This window comes from Odontesthes bonariensis, chromosome 9 (genome assembly GCF_027942865.1).
Source record: "Odontesthes bonariensis isolate fOdoBon6 chromosome 9, fOdoBon6.hap1, whole genome shotgun sequence".
NCBI classification, from domain to species: Eukaryota; Metazoa; Chordata; class Actinopteri; order Atheriniformes; family Atherinopsidae; genus Odontesthes; species Odontesthes bonariensis.
This window is the reverse complement of record NC_134514.1, coordinates 26409105-26432718: the sequence shown is the minus strand read 5'-3', so window position 1 is coordinate 26432718 and position 23614 is coordinate 26409105. Positions and strand designations below refer to the sequence as shown.

Below are 23614 nucleotides of genomic sequence, written 5' to 3'. Positions count from 1 at the left end.
TGCACATAACAGTTTGTATCACAGCCATAAAAGGTCAGGCTCACCGCTGATTCAAATGCTCTTTGTAAAACTGCCTTTCCAGGCTTTAAAATACTGAGAAAGTCCCTTGTTGTTTTGAAGTTAAAGTTTATATTGATATAGTTTGTCATACGAGGAGGGGGGGGGGGGGGGGGGGTGATAGCCATATGTGCGTTATCATGTGAAGTTAAACAATAATGCACCGTTTAATAACCATCTGAGTCTCACTTCCGGGATTTTCATTGGTTTTAAGATCTTAAAACAAGTATGAGTATCTTTTTCGAGTGTCATTTCGGTTTTACTGAATAGTAATAAAAACAATTGATTATGTGATAGGTCCGTTGTGGCAGGCTGCAAAGCCTAATGTACCGTGCTGGACGACAAAAGCAGCTGTTCGTACAGTACCTGAAGGCATCATAAAATCCGGTGTAAATCATTGCAGGTGGCGACTTCAACGGTCTCTCAGAACTTCTACACGCGCGGACAATGTGCCGAACGGCTACGTAACAACAGCAGGCGTCGCGAGCCTTTCTGGTGCGTAACGGTTCTCAGTAGAAACTAAATCACAGCAATGTCGGTTTAAAAGGTTCGCTAACAACGGCTACGTAGTGCTAGGGACTGTACGAAAAGGATGAGCAGCACATGCCGCGGCGTCTTTTCCTTTAAACAGTCTTAAGGTAAAGTTTAAAAAAAAAAAAAAAAAAAAAAAAGCTAGCGGTGTGCGCGTTAGCCGAGCTTCGTCTGTCTGTCTGTCTGTCTTCGGTGATTCATTGTCAGTCACTGTTCAGACGCTGACGTTCACTTATCAGGTTCGCACCGACACCATCAAACAGGCTACAAGACCCAAAAGTTTAACCGATTTCCAAAGTATTCACAGTGACCCAAAGCGACTACGGGATCGAGTTTCGCCGACTTTAAATCAAAGGATATCCACTTAAAGGGGGGAGTAAACACTGGATATTGCCTTACCTGTGCCAAGGTAAGTACGCCGAGAGTAATTGTTGGGTTATACGTGAGTTTTAACTGGGGGAGTAATGTTTAAACTCGTTAACTGTTGTGTGTAATGTCTCCGGTGACACAGTGGAAACGTGTAATTTAGACGTGCCATCATTCTTCAGAAATGTTTGTTGGATCTGGGTTCAAGATGTTTAATGAACGCGTATACTCAACACTTGGCTCTTTGGACCGATTGAAAGTAGAAATGACATAAATAAATGGACATTTCTATAGAAATTGAACAAAAACTAGTCACTTGGTTGACATTTTTCAGGATACAACAGCGTCATTGTTGTATGCTGTTAAAAGGTGTCGTTAAATGCCCATCAGCATATTTCATCAGGTAAGGTGTGTTGCCTGGAAGGAAGTGAGTGAAATATTTCTTGCTGGTAGTAAACACAGTTCCAGGTTTAACACACGCCTAATTCGACCCAACTGTGTGCTCTCTTGTCCTGGTCCAGGCATGTCGGTGCTCATTTTCCAAACTTGTGAGATTTCAGTGTGTTCGTGTTGAGGGTGAAACATCTCAAATGTCCACAGCGATGCTTTAACTGGCAGCCTTAAGCATCCAGGATTGTTGTGGTGTTGATCGAGCTCGTCAGTGTTTGAATTACTGCAACGACGGAAGCCTTCAGACACAGTTTGAGGTTGGTCGTGTTTCCGTTTCAGGAGCTGAATGGCCTCTGTTGAGGTGGTGAAAACCGAGAAGCGACCTGCAGTTGATCCTCAGGATGCAGACTCGAATGCCAAAAAGCCCAGGTAAGCTCAGATGCTTCCTTAGACCTAGCTAGACACTGTGCCTATGACTTACTCGGCAATTTTTGTCAACGGATCAATCACAATCACAGTTTGTCATTTTTGCCAGTCTTATTTAAAGGTGAGTTTTAAGTGTGACACTGCATGCTAGCATGCTTGAAAATTGTTTGTTTAACCTTCATGCTGTTGGAAGGATTTGGGAAGCACCGTCTATGGAACCGTCATCACTCAATCTCTGCCTGCCCCAAAGGAAACTACTGCCCAGCCTGAAGACTAAGCGCGCTCCCGAGCTCGTCCTGGTGATCGGCACCGGGGTAAGCTCTGCAGTGGCCCCTCAGGTCCCTGCTCTGCGCTCCTGGAAGGGCCTCATCCAGGCCTTACTCGATGCAGCCAATGACTTTGACCTGCTGGAGGAGGAGGAAAGTCGGCGTTTCCAGAAGCACATGCAGGAAGACAAGAATTTGGTGCATGTGGCTCATGACCTCATTCAGAAACTTTCCCCGGTAAGACCGAGCCGTTTTCCCTTCCCTTCCCTTTCTAATTCACTCTTGCACACGCATGCAAAAACACATGGCAGACAGACCACCGAAGACCTTTTGTTTCAAGTTCCGCAGATTTACGTGACGTCGCCTTAACCGTGTCTCATTAAAACGCCTCCAGCTCACAACAGCAACGAGTACATTTGGAATTGAGATAAATTCAGTGCTTCATAAAAAACGAATCCCCCAACAAAGCCGGGTTAGCTTTGCCTTGAATGAAGCTGTCAGCATTCTCGTAGCATATGAAACGACACAAACCTGCACCGAGGACACCGTATGCATGCCGTGCACAGTCTTCAAGCAAAGTCCTTTTTCATAATGCTTAGGCTACGGCTACACGAAAACGAAACAAGGTTTTTTTTGAAAACGGGTACGAAAATTCTTGCGACCACACGGCAACGCGCTGCTGTAAAGACTCAGGTCCAGACGAAAACGGATGAAAACGATGAAACGATGCAGTACACACGCCACTGTGTCACGCCACGCTGTGAGACAATAGAGAAGTGTTAAAATTGGCTCACAGCGTCAACGTTTGACTGACGCAAAAACGTTTTAGCTGTAACAATGGAAACGAAACGAGGCCGTTTTCAAACTTTCCCACTCTGGAACCCGTTCTCAAAAACTATCGTTTTGGGGTAGTGGGAACGCCGGCTCCGTGTGGCCGCGACAACGAAACGATAAGAAAAAGTATCGTTTACAGTGAAAAACGTTTTCGTGTAGCCGCAGCCTTATTTGTAACTCCAAATGAAACATGTTCCGCCCTTCTTTTACTAGTCGGCATACTTTCCACAGATTTGAATGAACGTCTGGCGTTTATTGCTCAAGAATACCACAGAGGCGTTACAACTCTTCCACTTAAAACTATGAATTTGCAGCTCTTTCCAATGCGGCTCATTTTTGCACTTATTCACTCTCGAAGTGCGTTATTAACATTTGCGACAGCACACAGCAAGTAGCCCGAACAGCTGACCTCGGAACAAACGGTAAACTAGCCTCACACGTCCGTCACGCTGATAGAAAACTACTCGACTGGTAGTTTTACTGTCTTCACTATGTGGTTCGGCCAAAGACGGTGGTTCTGTTCTCTCTTTTAGAAACGGTCTCGTCACAAGTCATTAGTTGAACTGACCCAGGTTTTCAAAGACCGAGGCACCGCAGAAATGATACCGAGAGAAGTTTGACTTGACTTATGAGACTTCTGGATTCATACACGAGTCCAGGATCCATCCCATCCCCTACTCCCACACTCTGTGTGAGTTTACAACAATGGTAGCAACTTTGCTTGGTGTTCTTCCGCGCAATCTCCTTTAAATTGATTTGTGTTAAATAAAGTGATTTGCTCAGTCAAAGGCAGACATTCTCCATTTAGCCTTGAAGCTACATCAACAACAGACTGTTGCACCATGTGACAAAGGAGAGAGACTAACACTTCAACAATCTATGAGGGAAATGTGTTGTCAATTTCTGGTTTGTTTTACTGAAGCCTGCAGCTTTAAACCATTTTGATCGTTGGCAAAGAAATCGCTGAGAAGAGAGAGAGAGAGAGAGAGAGAGGGGAGGGGGGTTACATGTGACTGAGCTCCTCTCACTCCTGAACCAGTCTGGTCTGGAGCAGGGTTGGCAGATGGGAGTCTTAATACCGTTTGCCTCCTGTGTTAGTCATGTCTCATCGCACCTTTGACATTGATAAAACGCGCTTTGTTTCAGCCCTCAGCCTGTTGTAACAAAGGGAACAAACAGCGCTTTTATGGCTTTATCCATCGTGTTTATTTCGATCCACAGCCCACTCCCGTTGGCTACAGACACAGCAGGGTCCAGCACAGCAGGTCTGAGGGGAAAAATAAAAAAAACAAAAAACAAGCACAGAATAATGTGAACCAGAACCCCCCCCCCCCCCCACCACCACCACCTCCCAAAGCCCAGATTTTCCATTCAGTTTCAAAGCTCCATCTAAGCATAGTGAGGATGCAGACATGCAGACGGTCCATTCACAAAACCCATGTGCAAATATTTCACCTTGTTTCACATGAGTGCGGAGCTGTTTGATAGATTCGAAGTTGTGAATAAATAAATAATAATAAAAAAGATTGATAGAAATGTTCCATTAAGAAGGCCGGAAACAACTTTACCTTTTCGTCTCCAAACGGAGAAGATTAAAACGCCAGCACTCACCTGCTGCTTCAGGTCTGAGCTGACCGACAGCTTCCCAGATATGGTGCGATATCTCGGGTGTTCCCAGAGTAATTCTCTTATTAACGGCTCTCTGCATGTTTCTCTCGGGGATGTCCACCGCAGCCGTTGTTGTCGTTTTCCTGCTTGAGGTTTTTCCCTCCTACATTAATTACAACATGGCCTGACACCACGGCAACACTAGAAGGTGTCAAACTAGCAACTTTTCCTTTTGCGGCTTTTAAATCGATGATGTCGGATTGGCTTTGCCGGTTAATGGAAACCCAGCTACGTAATCGCAGCGTTGTCAGAGCCAGATTCAGATAGATAGATAAATACTTTATTAATCCCAATTTGGGAAATTGTTTTGTTGCAGCAAATTACAGTGAAGATATGAAAACAATTAAAGTAGTAAAAAAAAAAACAAGCAAATAGAATATAATAAAATAAATATAAAATAAATAAAAATAGTGAATAAACATTCGCTATGTACAAATCTACAGTATTTTTTGTTTGTTATTGTTTTTTTAGGGGAGACTTCAAGCCTATTGAGGTTGAAGTTCTCTTCCAGCCAGAGGGGAGGTGTTGAATATGGTGATGGCTGCTGGTAGGAAGGATTTCCTGAATCGGTCCTTGTGACAGCGGCGCTGGATGATCCTGTTGGAAAAGGAGCTCCGCTGTCCAACCAGCAGCTGGTGGAGAGGATGGGTGGGGTTATCCATGATGGATAACAGTTTGTTCAGTGTCCTCCTCTCCACCACAGATTCAAATGAGTCCAGTTTGCAGCCAATGACAGAACCAGCCTTCTTAATGAGTTTATTAAGCCTGCTGGTGTCACCGGCTCTGATGCTGTTCCCCCAGCAGACCACAGCGAAGAAGAGTGCACTGGCAACAACAGACTGATAGAACATCCCCAACATCTTGCTGCACACGTTGAAGGATCTCAGCTTCCTCAGAAAATAGAGTCGGCTCATCCCCTTCTGGTAAACAGCATCGGTGTTGGTCCTCCAGTTCAGTCCGTTGTCCAGGTGCACTCCCAGGTACTTGTAATCCTCCACCACTGCAACGTCCTCTCCCAGAACACACAGAGGCTTTGGAGCCGTCCTCCTCCTTCTGAAGTCAATGATCATCTCTCTGGTCTTTGCCACATTCAGAAGCAGGTGATTTCTGCCAGACCAATCCACAAAATCCTCCACCAGCGCTGTGTACTCCCCCTCCTGTCCATCCCTTATACACCCAACAACTGCAGAGTCATCCGAAAACTTCTGCAAGTTGCATGACTCTGAGTTGTATTTAAAGTCTGTGGTGTACAAGGTAAACAGGAAAGGAGACAGCACAGTCCCCTGAGGAGCTCCTGTACCGCCAACCACCACATCAGACAGAACACCGCCCAGCCGGACATACTGTGGTCTGTCTGTCAGGTAGTTGGCAATCCAGGAGACGATGGATGTGTCGACCCCCATGACCTGCAGTTTGTCACTCAGTAGACCTGGCCGGATCGTGTTGAATGCACTCGAAAAATCAAAGAATGTGATTCTCAGAGTGCAACCCGATCCATCCAGGTACGAGTGAGCACGCTGCAGCAGGTAAACAACAGGATCATCCACCCCCAGGTGAGGCTGGTAGGCAAACTGTAGAGGGTCAAGGGAAGAAGCCACCTGCGGTCTGAGATGCGTCAAGACCAGTCTCTCCAGCACCATCATCACATGAGATGTGAGAGCTACTGGTCGGTAATCATTGAGTCCAGAAGGAGTCGTCTTCTTCGGGACAGGAACCACGCAGGACGTCTTCCACAGTGCTGGGATCCTCTCTAGGTACAGGCTCAGGTTAAACAGGTGCTGGAACACCACAGACAGCTGGCTGGCACAGGTCCTCAGAACTCTGGGGCTGATGCCATCAGGTCCTGCAGCCTTGCCTAGGTGGAGTCTCTCCAGCTGTCTCTTCACCTGTCCAGTACTCACAGTCAGGCGGGGGAGGGGGGTTGATGCCTCAGTGGGGTAAAAGCAGTCCGGAGGTGAGGTGAGGCCTGATTCTTACTCGGCGCAAACGCGCAACTGTTCTGGCTCGAGAACCATTAATGACGTCATCGAAAGCGCCAGCCCCTTCACAGTTCCTTCAGCTCATAAGCGCAGTTTGCGCTGAGTATGCGTCACATTTGCAGTTCTCTCCAGACCAGCGGGCGTCACTGTTGAGGAAACAAGCTTAAAAGCACACGAAGAAAGCATACACAATGCCACCTGTGGTGTCACGTCAGCAGAGGCTGGCACATCTGATGCGGAATGAATTTACTCTGGGTGTAGAACTGTATATGTATCTCAGAGCTAAGCGGCTGCGGCAAAAACAGAAGAGAAGGTGGAATGTTCGTCCTTTGCAACAAGACGAACTTTGCCAAACGTTGTCCCAGTGTAACTTCATAGACGTGTCGTACAGATGTTTGTAGAGGCGCACCCTCTCGGTCACCGCGGTCTCTGCAGTGTTCATTTTTTCTTTTTCTTGGTCAGCTGTTTCCGGTTGAGCGCGCGCGAAGTCAGAAAAAAAGTTGTGTGCGCGACCTTGCGACGCGCGAGGATTTTCTAGCTTGCGACGGGGGGCGTGGCGGAATTCTGGGTCACGTGACCGTTTGCGCCATTTGCGACCAGCTAGTAAAGGCTGATTCATACTCGGCGCAACTGTTCTGGCTCGAGAACCATTAATGACGTCATCGAAAGCGCCAGTCCCTTCACAGTTCCTTCAGCTCATAAGCGCAGTTTGCGCCGAGAATGCGTCACATTTGCAGTTCTCTCCAGACCAGCGGGCGTCACTGTTGAGGAAACAAGCTGAAAAGCATACGAAGAAAGCATACACAATGCCACCTGTGGTGTCACGTCAGCAGAGGCTGGCACATCTGATGCGGAATGAATTTACTCTGGGTGTAGAACTGTATATGTATCTCAGAGCTAAGCGGCTGCGGCAAAAACAGAAGAGAAGGTGGAATGTTCGTCCTTTGCAACAAGACGAACTTTGTCAAACGTTGTCCCAGTGTAACTTCATAGACGTGTCGTACAGATGTTTGTAGAGGCGCATCCTCTCGGTCACCGTGGTCTCTGTAGTGTTCATTTTTTCTTTTTCTTGGTCAGCTGTTTCCGGTTGAGCGCGCGTGAAGTCAGAAAAAAAGTTGTGTGCGCGCCCTTGCGCCGCGCGAGGATTTTCTAGCTTGCGAAGGGGGGCGTGGCGGAATTTTGGGACACGTGACCGTTTGCGCCATTTGCGACCAGCTAGTATGAGCGAGGTCGCGCCGAGTATGAATCAGCCTTAAGAGCGAGGTTGCGCAGAGTAAGAATCAATTCTTGGAATTGATTCTTACTCTGCGCAATGCACTCAGCAGGGGGGGTTGAGGAGTGGAGGACAATGGTATTGAGAGCAGTCGGGGGTTGATGTCCACAGGATGTGTGGTGGGGGGGGTGGGGGCGAGGTGTGAAGTGGAGGAGACAGCTGAGGGTGGGGGTGGGGAGCTGAACCTATTGAAGAAGGTGTTCAGCTCGTTGGCCCTCTCCAGGGTGCCCACAGTCCGTTCCGGCAGTGTGTTGTGTTCACAGAACTTAATGTAATCCGTGATGCAGTCTGTCATGCCATCGATGTTCTCTCCATGTGGCACACAAAGCACGTCCCAGTCAGTCGTTTCGAAGCAGTCCTGTAGGGCATCATTAGCCTCATGAGTCCACTTCCTCACAGTCCTTGTGCATACAGGCTGCCTCTGAACCAGGGGGACATACGTTGGTGCCAGGAGGACCAGGTTATGGTCAGATCTGCCAAGGGGGGTGAGTGCGGTGACCCTGTATGCCTCCTTTGTATTTGCATACAGGAGGTCCAGGGTTTTATTGTCTCTTGTAGGGCAATCAACATATTGAAAGAATGTTGGCAGAGTTGAGTCCAGGTTTGCATGATTAAAGTCACCATTTATACTCACAAACGCATTTGGATGTTGCGTTTGGAGACAGTGGAGAGGATGACGTCACTAGAAGCCTCGGCATCAGCTGATGGAGGGATGTAAACAGTGACAATAATGGCGTAGGAGAACTCACGGGGCAAATAGAACGGACGTAATCCCACAGCTAACAGTTCAATGTCCGGGGTGCAGAGACGTTCCTTCACGGTAACATGTCCGGGATTACACCACCTCTCATTCACGTACAGTGCAATCCCTCCTCCCTTCTTCTTACCGCTCAGTAAAACGTCCCTGTCCGCCCGTACGGTCGTGAAGCCGGGGAGAGCTGCGCTGTGGTCCGGGACGTGCGCGTGCAGCCATGTCTCCGTAAAGCACATAATGCTGCACTCCCGGTATTCCTGCTGGGTCTTTATCAGCGCGCCGAGCTCGTCCATTTTATTCCCCAGTGACCTTACGTCGCCAATTATTGTTGCTGGGACTGCAGGCTTAAATCTCCTCTTCCTGGTTCTCCGCCAGACTCCAGCTCTGCAGCCCCGGCGTCTCCTCTGCAGCTCCTTCGGGATGTCCTGCCTCGCTCCGGGCAGTAGCGCAGGTTTACACAGGGCTATCAGCTGGTCGCGGGTGTAAACAATGCCGTGGCTCCTCTGTGCGTGGCTCACCGTGACAAAAAGTGATGAAAAGAGGAGAAAACAAACCAAAAAACTCCCGAAACAAAAAGTGGCCATTGTAGGGGATGTTTATAAATAAATACTAAAAGAAAGAAACACACAACTAAGAAAAAGTGATAGAAAGGAAGAAAAAGGTGAAAAAAATCACCGGGAGCTGCTGCTACCTAGGGTGCGCCAAAACCACGTTTTATTTATTTATTTTTGGGGCTTTTTATGCCTTTATTATATAGGACAGTGAAGAGAGACAGGAAACAGGGGGCAGAGAGAGGGGGAATAACATGCAGCAAAGGGCCGTCCGATGTGGGATTCGAACCGGGGCCAGCTGCAGTGAGGACTATAGCCTCTGTACATGGGGCGTCTGCTGTACCCACTACGCCTCAGACCGCCACCCAAACCACATTTTAATAACTGCACCCTGCTCGTTCCACGAAAACCGGGTTGGCCGCAACATCTGAAATGGTTAATTCCAGGAACAAGTCGGCTGAGAGAGTTTAACCCACTTCCCAGGATTTGTGTATCAGCTTTTGTCTGGAATGAGGTGCAGTCGAAGTAATGAGGGTAATCTGAAGGGAAAACCTCAGAGAAACTGCTTTTGTCATGAATTTACCAGACCGTGGCAAAAACGAGGCAGTTTACACTTGAACTGACTGTTGTTTCCCAGGTTCAAGCATATTTAAAAAAAAAAAAAAAAAAAAAAAAAAAAAAGGGGCAACATTCAGTCATCAGCTTATATTGACGCGGTTCCTGCATACTTAAGGTGTAACATATGATTTGTTGAGATGGGATAGAAAGTTCACATCACCTAAAGCCCGTCATCACGCTGTTTTTCGTGTAAAGTAACAAAAGCAAACCAATAAATCCGTGTAAAAAGGCCATCGGAGCGCCACGGGGAGGAAGAGCAATTTATTAGCTCCAGTTGGATGTTTAGCGACGGAGTTGTTTATGTGTATTCCACTTGGTTATTACATAAGTTCTGAGATGGCTCAAGGACACGGTGATCAGGTTCGGGATGGGCGCAGTGTGTGGACACTAGATGTGGATAATGAGCTTCTTCCTGTGGAAAGGACTCCTGCCGTTTAGCCCATTAGAGCTGTAATCTGTTGAAGTCGGCAGAACATTTCCTTGGCTCTAGGATCACCTTGGTCACTGTGTCTTTGCACAAGCTTTTGCTATTCTTAGCCGCCTGCCTCTTTCTGCCTCTTTTTTGCGTGGTGAGGATGAGGTCTCAGCAGGTGGATTGACAATCGCTGCTCGCAGAGGCGGCGACAGTATCATAGAGGGGAACGGGACGGTTTAACCGAGTCGCATCCCAAGCTGCCCTCGTGAACACGTTCCCGCCCCACCCAAGATGCAAATTGAAGGGGAAAAGCCTCGTACAAAGCACGGTTGTCTTAAGAGTGCGCGGCCGACTATAATTCCGCACTTAAACCCATTCATTCGTTAGCATTTCAGCTAAAACTCCTTCATTTCTTCTCTGTTTTAAGTAGTTGCATGTCTCGGCCTAAATTCACAGCAGACACGCCAACAATCAGCTGTTGGCTCAAGTACAAAGTTTTTATTTTAAGAGACCTGATGCGGTCAGGTCACATGGTATCATGAGCCAATTCCTTTAAAAGGCTTCTTGTTGTGGCTTTGTGAAAGTTTGCTTCATATGACAAGTGGGGCAATTTGAGAAATGGCCTCCGGAGATTTATAGTTTTTTTCGCTTTTTTTTTTTTTTTTTTTTTTTTTTTTCTTCTCTCCACTTTAATTACATGCACGTTTAAACAAGTCAAACACATCGGCTTCTGAGGCAAATTCACCCTTACTATTCCTTCCATATGCGCTGGTGTCGGCTGGTGTTCCTCCACTAACAACGACCCGTGTTTTTCCTGCGTCGCTTTATAGAGGACCGGAAACGTGCGATCCACGTTCTTCAAAGACTGCCTGTACGAAGTGTTCGACGATTTGGAGTGCAAGATGGAGCACGCGGGGAAACACCTCCTGCGCTCGGTGCTGCAGTTGATGGAGAGCGGCGCACTGGTCCTCACCACCAACTTCGATAACCTGCTGGAGATCTACGCAGCCCATCAGGGCACCAAGCTGGAGTCTCTGGACCTGACGGATGAAAAGAAGGTAAACGCTGCTTCGATTATGCTGTGGGATTGATTGCAGTGTGTGCTCTCTCTCTCTCTCTCTCTCTCTCTCTCTCTCTCTTCTTTTCGTTCTTCCAAACAAGTGCAAAGGTCACTGATGTGAACGCCTGTGTGTTACATACTGTAGCGCAGGGGTGTCAAACTCATTTTCACCGAGGGCCACATCAGCATAATCGTTGCCCTCAAAGGGCCAGATGTAACTTATAAATGTAACTACTCCTTAATGTTAAACAACTCTTAATTTATGACTTATTCAAGTTACAAATATTACATTTTTATTTGCATAGATGTAAAAAAAAAATATGTTTGCTTGTTGCTCTGTTAATTTATCAGAAATCAGTTTCATTTGTCAGGTTATGAAATCCACATCACTCCATCAATCAACAATCAAACTATCCAAGTGAATAAAGAAAAATAACATCAGACACAAGTTATGACATTTACTTTGTTCAAAACTGGAAATATCAAACAAAGCTAGCTTTTACTGCCGCAGTGTTTTTGGTTGTGGCTTTCGCGAACACATTCGATCGCAGTTTGCCTTTTTAATTCTCGGGGCAGTTTGTCGTTTTTCTTGAGGCCTAATGTTGGCAGACTCAGCTCTGGGTCTCAGAATGCGGACGTAGATCGTACTCTTTGACAACCGCTACCGCCTCATAACACAAAAGAAATATAGTTTTTTCTCTCCTTGAAGCACAAACACGTATTCGCCTTCCAATCTTTCTTGAAAAAGAAAAATTATTCTCTTCCTGGACATTTTGGGATCATCATTTGTATTTCTCAATTCCACTTGTTGGGAAAATTGCATCGATTCGGAAACATTGCAGTCCAGTGGCGGGATGCCGTCACTTTGCGCGTAACATAATCGGCATGCATTGTAGGAAATGTAGTTTTTGGTCACTGCACGTATTTCACTTCAATCAGACCTTTTAAGCTCTCGTGGGCCACATTTGGCCCGCGGGCCTTGAGTTTGACACATATGCTGTAGCGGTAAAATCTTGATCAACACTGAATTCGGGTTGGATTTTCTTTGTTCTCTCGCATCAGAATGAAACGTAATTAAGCTCAGCTTAAGGGGGAGGAGTGCATCTGCTCTCACCATTTCCGTGAGCGTGTGTCTGAACTCAGTTACATTTATGACACTTACTGTCAGTAAAGTTCCTTGTTTGCTTGTTGGGAGAAACCCTGATAATGCTTCGCTCTGATAGAGCTCCCTTTGTCTCTGGCAGGTGGAGGAAATGTTATAGAGAGGCTCCACCTGAGATCCCTGTCGTGTCATTTATGATCCGCCTAATTTAATGTTAGCATGATGGTTTTTATAGAGCGCATATTTGTGGTGGTGGGGGGGGGCTGGCCTGGCAGAGACCTGTTGCTTTGCCTCTCAGTGCTGGTATTTATGCCTCGTCTCCATCAGAGCTAATATCCTCTCACTGCTGTTCAGTGATTTTACTCCCTGCCCGGCCTGAACAGGATTTTGTGCAGTGGTCCGTTAAGTGCGCGCGTGTGTGTGCGCTCATGTGTGTCTAGGTGTTGGAGTGGGCTCAGGAGAAACGGAGGTTAAGTGTCCTGCATATCCATGGAGTTTACACCAACCCCAGTGGGATTGTGCTGCACCCTGCTGGCTACCAGAATGTACTACGGAACACTGAGGTTATGGTGAGTGTCGCCATTGTTCACTATTGTAAGTTTCTGTGCGTTGCCAACATTGAAAAGGATACGGTAAGTCAAGACAGTCCAGAGGTGCAGCTCATAGAAAAGGAGAGTACCTCTCATTGGAGTGTCAGCCTGGTTGCCGTGACATTAATCCCACGTCACCGTTGTTTTTCCCACAGCGCGAGATCCAGAAGCTGTACGAAACCAAATCCTTTGTGTTTCTGGGCTGCGGGCGCACGGTGGACGACACGACCTTCCAGGCCCTGTTCCTGGAGGCGGTCAAACACAAGTCGGACCTGGAGCACTTCATGCTCGTGCGGCGGGAGGACGTCGGCGAATTCAAGAAGCTGCGTGACAACATGCTGGACAAGGGCATCAAAGTTATCTCCTACGGAGACGAGTACGCCGACCTACCGGAGTACTTTGAGAGGCTGGCCAATGAGATCTGCAACCGGGACGTGTCCACCAACGGCTGGGGTAAGGACGATGACAGCCAGTCAGTCGAAATTTAGCTCAGGGGGAAGACTTTTATTTTTTCATTTTTTAAATTTTTCTACCTGCTTAATTTGCTCGCTCTTCTTTTTTCTGAAATGAACTCAATACGTGTCGCATTTTTATAATTTTTTTTTTTTTTTTTTGTTAAATCATCATCCACAGGATCTCCCTCACAAAACGAGGAACTGCAGAATGGCTTTAACGCACAGAAAAGCCTTCTTCAAGGTTAGGACTGAGTGCTTCTCTTTGACTTTGAGAAGTTGCCACTTGCAAGAGACCTTTTCAGAATAACAAATAAAAACCTGCTTTGTTTTCCCTCACTGCATTGCTGGTAGGTAGAAAATCCAGGCCTGTTATTCATCTGGTTCTTCCACACACACATACAAATGCAAAGCTGACTCTGCAGTATGGTCAGTTGATGCTCTTTTCATTCAACTTCTTCCTATTGTTTTTGGCTCAGACAATCATTGTTGACAAGGGACACAATCAGTTGTTTTCCTCTGCTGGTATGCAGTCTAGTTTAATTGATCGGATTTAGTAATCCACCACAGACTTAAAAAAATAAAATAGATGCCTATTTTTAATGGAGTTCTTATTTAAAAGGGAGGTAAGCTTCAGCTCTGCCACACTACTCGGCCTCAGATCTCCTCCTTTTATATTAAAATGTTGCTGAAATCTCGACGTTTGAGAGGCTTAACGCCAGTTTCACATATGCAGAAGAGTGCTGTGTTCTTACTACAACTTGACCAACTTTGCTGCTTGGATATGTGACACACAGTTGAACGGGAATGCACAACCTTGAACTAGCTGCGCTGTAGAGGCTGCAAGCTCCAATAAGCACCGCATGCCTTCTAACTGAAAGAGATTTCGTGTTGATGGATTGCAACCAGGAACATTTGCATACTAATAGTTGCTCATGTTGGATTTTATTTCAGCAGCATTCATTACGAAACGGTTTCCTGCGAGTAGCAACCTCTCACTCTGTGCTGGAAATAAAATGGTGTTTTTCTTTTTTTTTTTTATATTTTTGTGTTTTCTTGTGTCATATTTATAAATACTGTTTTCAAAATAAAGTTTTTGGTATCCCATTTGTCCTTTTTGTTGTGTAACAACGAGCCTTTGCTGCATCCATTCAGTCCCTCTGCGACATCTTACAGAGCTTAGTTCCACTTTCCAGACCGTCTCAACATATATCAGCTTTATTTAGAAATGTTTACATTCTCATAAATTAGTTCAAATCTTCAGTATAACCCTCGATTCTTTCATATTGCACTACCACAATTTAAAAGGTGAAGGAGGGGGGGCAAGAGATCATTAAGACTTGTATTTCCTCTCGAAAATGAAGAAAAAAGAAAAGAATCAAAAGGGGAAAATAAATAGAATAGAGGGGCCACAGAGCTTCATTTTAACCCCATATGGTGAAGTCTTAAATCTATGGACAATCTGACAGCTCTAAAAACAAAAAGGTAAATAATTTACTTACACTTTTCACTGATAACCTAAAGGATCAGAGAGACGAGTCGACCGCGGTGTTAGGTGAGGAGCTCTGCGAGACTGTTAATGGATGCACCGACCCTCTACTGTTGTGTAGAAGCGGTTTCTGACCCCAACTGCTACGGGACTCATCCGTTTAATTAAAGCGTTAGCTAGGAACAGAGATGACAGAGGCACTACGGTCACTAAGCTTTCCTCTGGAACAGGTCAACTACCCGGCTTCGTACACATGAGGAGGAGGAAACCGAGAGACCGTTTGAAATTTTTACTGTGTAGACCAGCAAAAAACAAACAAAAAAAACATCGACTCGGCCGGGGTGAAATATCTTTTAGTTGCGACGTTGCCATTTTTAGAACTCGAGCTGATCTGAGGTACTTTTTAATTTTTGCAACCAAAAGTTTAAAAGAATGCAAAGGGAGGCTCCTCTGGATTTAGTGGGGACAAACAAAACAAACAAAGACCCTTCTGTCAGTTTCATGTCCTGGTTTGGATGTGCAGGAGAGGAGCGTGAAAAGGCAGGCGAGCAGGGCTGGAACATCTCACGGCAGCGCGGCAAAGATGGACTGGTGGCTTCCTCGCGATGCTGAGTTTGAACGGCAGGACATGCGGCTGCTCTTAAGCCTTCATCAGGGCGCCGACCACGGCGCGGGCGTTGAGGCTGCGCAGGTCGTTGTAGGTCTGCCCCGTGCCCACGAACACGATGGGCTGGCCTGTGATGTAAGTCATGGAGATGGCAGCGCCGACCTGTCGGGGAGGGAGGATGACGCACGACAGCGATCAGCTTTCCAACGGAACATTATTTATAAGCCTGAAACCAGCCACTCACAAACCACTGTCTGCAATATGCTCGTCTGTACAGATGGTGAAAATGTGTAAACATATATGCATATACATATATAATGATACCTTGTCATCAATAGTGTCAAACTTAGTGAGAACTATTCCATCAATGAGCCGAGGCTTGTCAGACATGGAGTGGTCTGCCAGAGCCCGATTGAACTTCACCTGAGCACAAAGGAAAGAGAAAGCTGAATCATTCAGGTTAAAACTGATGAGGACAGAGTTTAAATGCATGAAACCATGACATGAAACTGGTTTCTGCCTTGTAATGTTTAGATGGAGAGAGGCAGAGAGGGGAGGGGGGGGGAGCACATCTGTGTAAACACGATTATTCAACCAAAGAGCAGATTAACGGAGCAATGGTGACCTCTGCTGGACAGTTTAATAAACTGAAATCATTATTCTGGAGTTACTTCTTCTTACTGTTGATCCACATAGGATCCTTTAATCTGAATAAATCCCACCCCACGACCCAAATAGACGGGCCGGAATGCTCAGCTTTTGTCAGTGGTCTTACCAGCTGGTCAACGGCCTCATTGCCCACCAGAGCCTCCCCGACAAACAGCACCAGGTCGGGCATGTTGACTGTAATGAGCTTAGCCAGGGCTGTCATTAGGGGGGCGTTGTCCTGCATCCGCCCAGCAGTGTCCACCAGCACCACGTCAAAGGCCTGGTTGCGGGCTGGAGGGATCAAAGATGCACAGTTAACATACGACGGGATTCGGAAAAGCCGCACTTTTATTTTTGAACAACTGACATACGGCAAAAATCGAGCGTCATTGGCAAGTACCAGCAGAGAGCGTTTACCATAGGCGATGGCCTCCATAGCAATTCCAGCTGCGTCCTTCCCGTAGCCCTTCTCATAGAGATGCACAACGGGCCGCCCTCCGTCCTTCCCTGGAGGGTGCAGAGAGTTCAGGCGGCGCTGGTGAGTGCGCAGCTGCTCCACGGCTCCGGCACGAAACGTGTCGCAGGCTGCGATCAGCACGGTGAAGCCGTTCTCTATCAGCCAGAAGGAGATCTGGGCCGAGACAAGCGGGAGTTCAGCTGCACGTTGTCTGAGAAAAAGCTAGGCTCTGAACTAAGACGTGTGTAAGTTCATGTGCGCCCGCCAGCTCACGCTCACGTCATTGCCAACAACCACACTTATCGTACTGGTAATAGGACTTCACGGAGTTTAAAGGGATAGTTCGCCTGTTTTGACATGAAGCTGTATGACATCCCATATTAGCAATATCATTTATGAACATTGACTCCCCCCCCCGCTGCGGCCTGTGAGCCGAGTTCCAGCCTCGTTTTGGCGTTGACGAAGGTAGTCCGGCTAGTTGGCTGGGGCTTAAAAGAATAAAGCGGCTTGCTTCTCAAAACAATATGCGTTCAAAAGAGTAATACATTTGCGTCATAAAATCGTTCAACAAAAAAAGTCAGACCTCACAATCGCTTGCCGCTATTTTCTTTCCCTTCATATCAATGCGTGCAGCCACCTAGCGATAGCCGCACCTGTTACAGTGTTTACTGCTCGGAAGCAGGGGACTGCTCGGTCTACGCAGCACGCAGTGATACGAAGGGAGAGAGAAATAGCGCCAAGCGATTGTGAGGTCTGACTTTTTTTTGTTGAACGATTTTGTGACGCAAATGTATTACTCTTTTGAACGCATATTGTTTTGAGAAGCAAGACGCTTTATCTTTTAAGCCCCAGCCAACATGTTTTGGTGTTGACTAAGGTAGTCCGGCTGGACTACCTTCGTCAACACCAAAACGAGGCTGGCACTCGGCTCACAGGACACAGCGGGGGGTAAGAAAATGTTCATAAAAGATACTGCTAATATGGGATGTCATACAGCTTCATGTCAAAAGAGGCGAACTATCCCTTTAACATGATTTGAAATATTTCAGTGTGGTTAAAAAAAAAAAAAAAAAAAAAAAAAAAAGTATGTCGTTACTCTGAACCAATAATGCTGAAGGGCCATTCCACCTGGGAGTCTTCGCCTCTATTCGCTGTAATACCCGACAGCGGCCATCAGAAAGCGTCAAATTGTTTTAGAATCATTCAACACTACTATGACACTACTATGATCATAGAGGAAAAATATAATTTAAAAAAAATAATAAAAAATTGTGTATCCTTTGGATGAGTAATAAACAGAAAATACTGAAGTCACCCCAGCCACCTAGCGATAGCCGCACCTGTTACGGTGTTTGCTGCTCGGAAGCAGGGGACTGCTCGGTCTGCACAGTTTTTCATTGGACGCATTGATATCAAGGGAGGCAAAAATAGCGCCAAGCGAAGTGAGGTCTGACTTTTTCCTGGACAACGATTTTGTGATGCAAATGTATTACTCTTTTGAACGGATATTTTTTTGAGAAGCAAAACGCTTTATTTTTTTGACCCCAGCCAACTAGCCGGACTACCTTCGTGGACCCCAAAACTCTGCTGGAATTCGCCTCACATGACACAGCGGGGGGTAAGTCAATGTTCATAAATGATATTGCTAATATGGGATGTCATACAGCTTCATGTCAAAAGAGGCGAACTATCCCTTTAAAGTCAGTGCGCGGTTTATCCGTGGTGCTTAAGAACAAGGAAGTCCCCATTTCTTTCGATTGCAACACACTGCACCGTTTGTCTGAAGATACAAGTACAAAAAACAGATCTACGGGGGTATAGCATGACCCCCCCCGGAACCAGCAGAGACCAACCGCCACCGGGTGTGAGCTCATTGAGTAAGGCGCACTTTCTTGTTTGTCGTGAAGGGGGAGAGATTTTAGGCACAGAGCTTTCAGCTCGACGATAGCACTCGCTCGCAGCGGCTCGATCGTATAACAATTTGACATTCGAGCTGACCTTTGCAAGGTTGGTGGATTTTCCAACTCCGTTGACGCCACAAAATGTGATGACAAAGGGCCTGCGCTGGCTCTGCGCCTCCATGACATCTCTGAGGATGTCCACCCTGCGCTTGGGTTGCAGGATCTGCACCAGCGAGTCCTGCAGGGCCTGCTTTACTGTTGAGGCCACAGCTGCACACAGAAAAAATAAATTCAAAAAAAGGGATGCAAGCGGTACTCATGGACACGTACACATGAATATGTGGGATTTGGAAGCAAGGAACAAGGTTGGGTTGTGTGTGTGCGTGTTGGACAGTTGTGTTCAGAGCAAGAGGCCAAATATCATGAAACATAAATAATAAAACATGTGCAGGAACGGTCTTCAAACAAAGATTCCCCATTACCTTAACTTCATTATGGCTTTTTTTATAGTTTCATACATTAATCTAGTTTGAACAGCACTTAAAAATGCATCCTATGGATATGAAACTGAGGGGAAGATCAAGTTTAATTCCATTTGCCGCTGGAATTGTATTACCAATTCAAAGTGCATTACTGTAATCAAATTACTCTTCCCAACATGTAGACCGATGCTTTCTGACAGAGCGACGGAAGAGAATACGCGCATTAATCATTATAGCTATCTGATGAGAAGAGTGGGGAGCGATACCGAGCTGTGGGTAGGATTAGACGGCTGTGAAAGGGTACTTACTGGTGAATGTGCCCATGACTTTGCCCTCCAGTTTTTTGGCCACAGAGTCACACAGCTGGGAGGCAATTTCAGCAGCTACATTCTTTGCTACAGAATGGGAGAGGAGGACAATGATTAGCACGCAGCCTACCGGCGCGTCCCGCAGGGTAAGGTGAGAGAGTGAAAGGGACGTGAGGACAGACCAATGAGGTGGTCTCTCATCTTCTCCAGCACCGGCTCCATGTCCTCTCGGGACAGGGTCTTTGAGCCCACCAGGCCCTTCAGCATCCCAAAAATCCCCCCGAAACCGCCACCCTTTTTGGAGCTGAGATTTTAAAAAAAAAAAGGAAAAAAGAACAGAGCTGGGTACAACTCACATTTGGGACAAAGGCCCTATTCGGACGGGACTAGTTTAATGGGGAGACCTGGGGTAAAGTAATAATAACCGGGAAATCTAGTCCCGTCCGAACGCACCATGTCAGTAAAGATAGCGGAGTATGTCGGTAAACTTTGCCGAGAATTCTACCTCCTGTGAAACGGTCCGGAGTATCTACCATAGGTAATACTAATCCCGTGCGAATGCGACCTTCGGTAATAAGTACGGAATATGTCGTCACATCCTTTTAAAGAGAGAAACAATTAGGTGTGTCTGTTTGCAAACATGGAGGTTCTGGATGAAGCGCTGCTTGCAAGCACGCATCCAATTTCGGACTTTGGCTTGCTTTGGCCTGGTCGGCGCCATGTCTGTTTACAGATGGGGTTTAGGAAGTGAAATGAAGACGTGCATGGCATCCAGGATGTGACAGTTGTGCGTAACCGACAACTCCTCCCATGTTAGATGAATAGTACAGGGATTTCTTGTCCCGTCCGAATTGGTCATTTTTTCTTCCTGGCATCGTCTGGTTAACCAACATTACCATACGTCCCCCCATTGAAATAGTCCCGTCCGAATAGGGCTAAAGACACAGAACTATGAAGAGAGACGCCTTCGCTACCTCGTCTTGCTCGTTTCGCTGACGACCACCTCCTCGTCGTCTTCCTCCATCTCTCCGTCCTCACTGGACTCGTAGTCCACAGACAGCAGGTCTCCTTTCATGGAGCTGAGCTGCATTCCCTGAGAAGTATCCAAATGAATTCAGCTTTTATCGACGCGACTAACGCGGAGGTTTCTGCCCCTCGGCGGTGCACATACCAGGTCGATTTGTGCGTCTGGGTTCTGTTCGCCACCGTTGGGAGAACCGCCTCCGTTCCTGTTGCTGTAGTCCAGCTCCTTAGCGCTGCTGCCAGCGTTGTTCCAAACGCGCATCTGTTTCCCCCTCGGCTTTTGAGGCTTTGGGGACTTGCTGTGAGAAGAATGACACGAGAACACAGTTGTGGGGGGGAAAAAAGAACAGCTACTGTGGCCTTGCCGATTTTGTGCTATCATTTGTGTCCGTTAAGCATGTGTATGAAAGCATGACCCAATCGGCCTTACCTGGGTTTTTCAGTCGGTCCCGCCATGCGCTTGCGGAATTCCTCTCTATTCTTTTTAATCTCCTCAGGAGTCAAGCCTTGGTTGCCGTTCTCAACCGTCTTCTCTTTAGAGGATGAGGCCTTGCCCTGATCCCCTTTGGCAGGCTCAGCTGCAGGAGCTGGAAAATATCAGTTGTCAGCGGTCTGAGATTGCAAAGCGAGCCGTTTCGCAGAGCCACTTCAGTTCCACCACAAACACTTACCCTCCTTTTTGGCATTTTTACTCTTCTTGCCACCTGGTTCTTTGTCCTTGTCCCCACCCTTTGTTTCAATCATCGACTTCACAGTTTTTTGGGACTTATTGGACTCATTAAAGGACCGTATTTGATGATGGCTTCGAGCTTTACTGCTCGCCTCCGCCTCCCTTGTCGTAACCAGTCGATTTAAGTCAGCATGGGCGAGACAAAAAGAAACTTGGTTTAGAGGGATCTCACAGCTTCGTGGGACAGATGATTTCAAAAAATTTTTTTTACCCCACTTTACAGAAACGTGCGTGCTTCCTGAAAATAAGTGAGGCACATCTGATTAAGATTGGCCACTAACACAAAAGTAGGGCCCTGGTCCTGTTTACACCCGTTTACATCTTACGTTTTTCCCGAGTCACGTTAACAGCAGCACCTCACATTTCAACAAAATATGTTATATAATGAATGCAACGTTAAGACTTTACGTGTACCCTCTGATATTCAAGACATGCAAACTGGAACCTTCGAAGTTCTGAACAAGTTCCTGCACAAAAATGTGAAGAACATTCAGAAACACCAGACAAAGCTCTGCTCCCTGTACAAAGTAACATCAGTGCCAACAGTTTTACAGTACATCCATTAACATCAGATTTGAGAGACCTGAGCAGCATTATGAAGTCCTCCTCAAACTGAAAGCTGTTGTTGAGAAGCTTCAAAGCTCCTTTTTGCTCCAGCTCATTCTTATAACGATCCCTGAAGTGAAGCTGAACATCATCTATAAACTTGTCCACGTAGGTCAGCGTCAGGATTTTTTGAAAACCCACCTGGACAAGGGGGGAGGAAAATAAAACAGAGAGAACGCTCATCCACATGTTAAAGTTTGACAGTAGTAAAGGTTAGCCGTCTGCTCCTCAGTGGTGTGATGAACTACTTCACTTTATTGTGCAACTTACCACAAAAATCAACTCAAACTCATTATCCAGCTTGTATTTTAGACTCAGGGAGTCATGAGTAAACGAATTGTTGCCACTTCGTTCCTGTAAGAGCAAACAAACATGACTGTGAATGAGAACTTGAACATGTGTTGTTGCTAATGCTAGCTCACTGCGTCCGCTTAAAAACGTGAAAGAAGTCACATTTGAAGAGAGAGTGTCAAAATTCATTTGAGAAATCCAAGCTGGGCAGATTTCACTTAACCTCACCCTATAATAAGTCCGTTTAGTTCAGTATTATTACGCAATAGGCTGGTGTTTGCTACCTATTAGCGCTAGCTTAGCAATAGCTTAGCTAAAAGATAAACCGATACAATCGCAGCCAAAAGTTACCCCCGCTGTGCGGCTCACCTGAAGGATCACCGAGCGGATCAAAGCGTTGACAGGCCCCGTGAAAGATTCAGTGACCCCGGCTCCCTGAAAACACCACAACACTATCCCCCCTTTGCTGAAGATGGTGAAGAAATCCAGCATCTTGCCACCACGTATCTGCGTTTTTGAAAAGAGAACACCCACAAGAGGTAACAGTTGAAATGCAATAAACAAATGGCCTGGTGAACAACGAAACAAATGTATGGAAACTTACCAGAAAAATAAGTCAACGTATATTAAATACCCCACGAGTACAAACCCCACACCGGTGGAAAACTGTTTTAGACACGTCAGATGTTGAACCAGGAAGAGACGCGCTCTTCCGGAAGTTGTTTTTTTCCCCGGATCATGCGCTTGCGCAGTTCGTTGAACCGGTTTTTCCTGTAAAATGTGACACTTGTGAAAGTATTCCACGCGAAGCATCAACTGCTTTAAACGCGTGTTTCTCCTCAGCACATCTCACTTTGTGTTTCACTTAGTCAAGAAAAAAAGCCCCGCTATGTTCATAATGGGACATCATATTCCAACTTGTTCACAAATTACATTCAGAGAGAATATGCACATGCATTAATCACTAGGATTGATTTTAGTGGTGCATTTCTGTTTGTGAACGCCGGCCAAACGTGAAACGTGAAAGCTAAAGGGTGTTGTATTTACGACAGTGTAACCGTACATTACCTCCAAGCCTGTAGGGGGAGCTCCATAATGGGCTTTGAAGAAATAATACATTATACATATAAGGTAAAACACAATAGACAGAAGTTATATATCAGAAAAAAATAATATCTATATCTACATATATCTCAGAAGAAATAAAAATCTATATCAGGATTGATACAAATTTGTCTTTATTAGATTTCTCAGAATCTGCCGGACCCAGCAAATGTAGACCAGAGCATTTTCCACCAGAGTACCAAACTGAGTGGGAAGATGGCTCATAGACATTCCCTCCTCAAAGCAACTTCCGACTTCTTCCTCATATCTTTGTCTTTGGGAAACCTTCAAAATAAAAACGGGAGATTCGACAAAGTCAACACAAAAACATTCAAAAGGTCAAGCTTATTTTCTTCCTTCTTCTTCCTTCACATTTCTTAAGAGGGTTCAGGTTAACAAACTGTTGATAATAAACCAAAGCTGCTGAAATTGTCAGTCAGATTGTTAGCAAACTATTCTACAGTCAGATGTTCTGTTGTCTGTATTTCTTAGTAAGTGGGGTGGATCTGAGACATGAGAGGTATCTTACGTTTGTTAGGATGAAAGAATTACATGTGAATAAACAGCCTGTGTCATCTGTAAAATATGCTGGTCAATGTTACACCAATATTTGCATTATTTCTACAATAGCATTCT

The 23614-nt window shown here is 46.1% G+C and overlaps 2 protein-coding genes across 4 annotated transcripts; one reads left to right on the top strand and one right to left on the bottom strand.

Annotated features, from left to right (window-relative positions):
- Positions 1 to 447: 447 nt before the first annotated feature.
- On the top strand, positions 448 to 14427 carry fam118b (family with sequence similarity 118 member B). 3 transcript variants are annotated; one of them, XM_075473858.1, is made up of 8 exons: positions 448 to 552; positions 896 to 997; positions 1684 to 1773; positions 1964 to 2273; positions 10959 to 11186; positions 12731 to 12859; positions 13036 to 13333; positions 13514 to 14427. In XM_075473858.1, exons 3-8 carry the CDS (start codon positions 1691 to 1693, stop codon positions 13579 to 13581), a joined length of 1116 nt encoding a protein of 371 aa, XP_075329973.1. In that variant the 5' UTR covers positions 448 to 552; positions 896 to 997; positions 1684 to 1690; the 3' UTR covers positions 13582 to 14427. The 3 variants fall into 3 exon arrangements, with proteins under 3 accessions (XP_075329973.1, XP_075329974.1, XP_075329975.1); XM_075473859.1 differs by having other exon boundaries at positions 448 to 695; XM_075473860.1 differs by lacking the exon at positions 448 to 552 and having other exon boundaries at positions 711 to 997; positions 2021 to 2273.
- Positions 14428 to 14534: 107 nt separating this feature from the next.
- On the bottom strand, positions 14535 to 22590 carry srpra (SRP receptor subunit alpha). Its single transcript, XM_075473857.1, has 15 exons — positions 22479 to 22590; positions 22244 to 22381; positions 21854 to 21937; positions 21561 to 21724; positions 20919 to 21079; positions 20678 to 20834; positions 20396 to 20546; positions 20199 to 20317; positions 19407 to 19528; positions 19225 to 19311; positions 18532 to 18704; positions 16494 to 16707; positions 16204 to 16367; positions 15753 to 15851; positions 14535 to 15590 (listed from the first exon to the last, which is right to left on the bottom strand). The coding sequence occupies exons 2-15, from the start codon at positions 22364 to 22366 to the stop codon at positions 15462 to 15464; spliced, it is 1947 nt and encodes a 648-aa protein (XP_075329972.1). The 5' UTR covers positions 22367 to 22381; positions 22479 to 22590; the 3' UTR covers positions 14535 to 15461.
- Positions 22591 to 23614: the final 1024 nt, after the last annotated feature.

Coding starts and splice junctions, on each gene's coding strand:
- fam118b (XM_075473858.1), top strand. CDS start 1,691: ATGGCCTCTGTTGAGGTGGTGAAAACCGAGAAGCGACCTGCAGTTGAT. Junction 1,774..1,963: donor TCGAATGCCAAAAAGCCCAG/GTAAGCTCAGAT, acceptor TGCTGTTGGAAG/GATTTGGGAAGCACCGTCTA. Junction 13,334..13,513: donor CGTGTCCACCAACGGCTGGG/GTAAGGACGATG, acceptor CATCATCCACAG/GATCTCCCTCACAAAACGAG.
- srpra (XM_075473857.1), bottom strand. CDS start 22,366: ATGCTGGATTTCTTCACCATCTTCAGCAAAGGGGGGATAGTGTTGTGG. Junction 20,318..20,395: donor CAGACGCACAAATCGACCTG/GTATGTGCACCG, acceptor GATACTTCTCAG/GGAATGCAGCTCAGCTCCAT. Junction 16,368..16,493: donor TATGGAGGCCATCGCCTATG/GTAAACGCTCTC, acceptor TGATCCCTCCAG/CCCGCAACCAGGCCTTTGAC.